This window comes from Chrysoperla carnea, chromosome 3 (genome assembly GCF_905475395.1).
Source record: "Chrysoperla carnea chromosome 3, inChrCarn1.1, whole genome shotgun sequence".
In the NCBI taxonomy this organism is placed as follows: Eukaryota; Metazoa; Arthropoda; class Insecta; order Neuroptera; family Chrysopidae; genus Chrysoperla; species Chrysoperla carnea.
The window spans coordinates 12,348,566-12,351,113 of record NC_058339.1 but is presented as its reverse complement, the minus strand read 5'-3'; the positions used below and the strand labels follow the sequence as shown (position 1 = coordinate 12,351,113).

The 2,548-nt window shown below is 27.6% G+C and overlaps 1 protein-coding gene across 1 annotated transcript; it reads right to left on the bottom strand.

Moving 5' to 3' along the window:
- Window positions 1-356: 356 nt before the first annotated feature.
- Window positions 357-1,286, bottom strand: LOC123295863 (leucine-rich repeat-containing protein 40-like). Its single transcript, XM_044877324.1, has 2 exons — window positions 1,223-1,286; window positions 357-1,102 (listed from the first exon to the last, which is right to left on the bottom strand). Exons 1-2 carry the CDS (start codon window positions 1,284-1,286, stop codon window positions 357-359), a joined length of 810 nt encoding a protein of 269 aa, XP_044733259.1.
- Between the last annotated feature and the right edge of the window lie 1,262 nt (window positions 1,287-2,548).

Here is a 2,548-nt window from a genome sequence, read left to right as displayed (position 1 = left end):
ATAAACTGTCTAAGTAAAACCATGCTTAGCCCAAAATTTTTTGAAAAGACTATTCGGTGCCTAGCGTGAGTCTAACGTTAAGATAATTTGGAGTGGATATTTAGTGACTTTTTTTACAAAAAGCTTCTAGAACTTGAAGTAAAAAACCAAATTAAAGCATTTTTTATTTAGATTACGAATCCGTTGCCGGAGCTGATGAAAAATTTATCTTTTTTCCTTGTGATTTCATTTATTTACTGATCCACGGGTTGGCCATGTCTTAGTTAGAATGGGTCTGATCCTATTTTGACTTTATAATGCCTCATAGAATGAAAAAAAAATTTCTTCCAAATATAAAATTTTTATAAAACCTATATTTAATCTGCATCTTTAAAAATTTCATACAAATCATATTCATAAACCGGTGATGATGATAATTTTAATTTCTCGAACCGAGGCTGAATAGATATTGGAGAAGGTAAAAAATTATCATCTAAATAATTTACATCATCCCAAATTTCTACATCAGACTCTGATTTTGTATCTCTTTCAATATATTCAACAATTTGATCATCCTCCAAATAATCATCGCTTTCATGATCCTCCCACGATTGACTTGTTACACTATTCGTTTCAATACTTGGAGTAGGCTTACTTTTTTGTCCATCTAGTCGAGTTAAATTTAAACGTTCGCGTAATCTAACTTTTTTCTTTAATATTAAATCACAGTCATCATATTCAATATAGTTTAAATCGAAGTCGATTTCTAACATAGAATCAATTAATTGTTTATCAATCGTTTCTAAACTATTGTTATATAAATCTAATACCCGTAAATTTTTTAATTCTATTAAATTAGGTAAAACTGTTAAACAATTATGAGCTAGATATAATTCAGATAATGAATTTAATTGTAGAAAATTTAGTGGGAAATATGAAAGAACATTATTTGAGGCATCGCATATTCGTAAATTTTTTAATAAAGTAAAATTTTCCGGTAACCAATGTAAATTATTAAAGGCAATGTTGATACAATTTAAAGCGCTTAACTCATTTATATTATCAGGTAAAGCAGATAAATATAAATTATGTGCAATTAATGTTTTTAATGTATTCTTACAATCTAATTTTGTAATTGGAATATCCCAATTATTTTGCGATTTATTTTTTGAATTTACATTATTTCCTATATGTAAATATAATAAATTTGGAATACGAGATAAAATATATGCATCATTATTACCAAATTTACAATCGGCCACGGTTAAATGAGTTAAACGGCATGTACTTAAAAATGTTTTAAACATAATTCCGTACGTATTCATTAAAAAACTATTATCACTTAAATCTAATTCTTTTAAGCGTATACTACTTTCCCAAATCCATGAGGGCATTGTTTTTAGTTTATTACTATTAATTTTTAATACTTTTAAGGATAATAAACAATTTGGGGCTAAAAATTCCTCGATAAAATTATAAGATACATCAAGATTTGTAATACTATATAAACTTGTATAAAGGCAATCTGGTATTTGGGTGAACAAATTATGCGATAGGTTTAATTCACGTAGAGGTAAATCCCCAAATGCTTTGGGTACGATTGATAGATTACAATTGGAAACATCAATTGATGTTATATGATCGATTCGTTCCAAAATATTTTTTGTTAACGATGATATTTCAAATTGTTCAATATTTTTCCATGGTATTTCATAATCGAAGTGTTCCTTATTTCCAGAAAATTTTATCACAATATTTCTATTGTTCCAAAGGGTAGTGATTTTTTCTTTGGTCATGTTTCTGAAAAAAAACAAAAATCGAAATAGTTTTAATAAAAAACTAACACATGTTATCGACTGATAATGATTTTAAAAAGCTTAAAAAAGATAACAAGATTTTGGATAAAAATAATAATAATAAAACGCATAACCTCAAAATACTGTATACCAGATTGCACTTACACAAATTAATAATTATGAAAACATATATGACTTTTCAAAATTTTAAATTTTCGATTATAAATAAATTAGGCAATTTTGGTAAATTTAAATACGAAAACAAACAAAATAATTAATAATTATTTGTTTGGTATCATTTTTTGTTAGGTTATTGGTTTCTTGTTATATTATGATAGACTTTGTAAATATAGACTAACAATGCCGTACCCATAGACATAGTAATACTAGACGGTGCGATGCATTAACTTTCTGTGTTGAAAAGTTGTGCCAAATTAAGAAAGAGGCAGCCTCATAAAGCTAGCTTTGTTCCACTGGGTGGTAACTTTTTTTGTACTTATTCCTAATTTTGGAACATGAATTACTTTGAATGCTCCCTCTATATATATAATCTCTTTGGCCGTACCCATAGATAAAAGATTTATGGCCGTACCGTTATGTACTTTATACTATGGAGGGTAGAGATAAGGAGGATTACGTACTTTTTTTTAGGTCTCCCTTTATAACGATCGACGGTTTGGATGACCACATTACGATTCTATGTTATTAATTCTATGAGATTATCTCTGTATATAAAGTTTTCAAGAAAAAGGAGAAAATAAGCATGGCGCAGC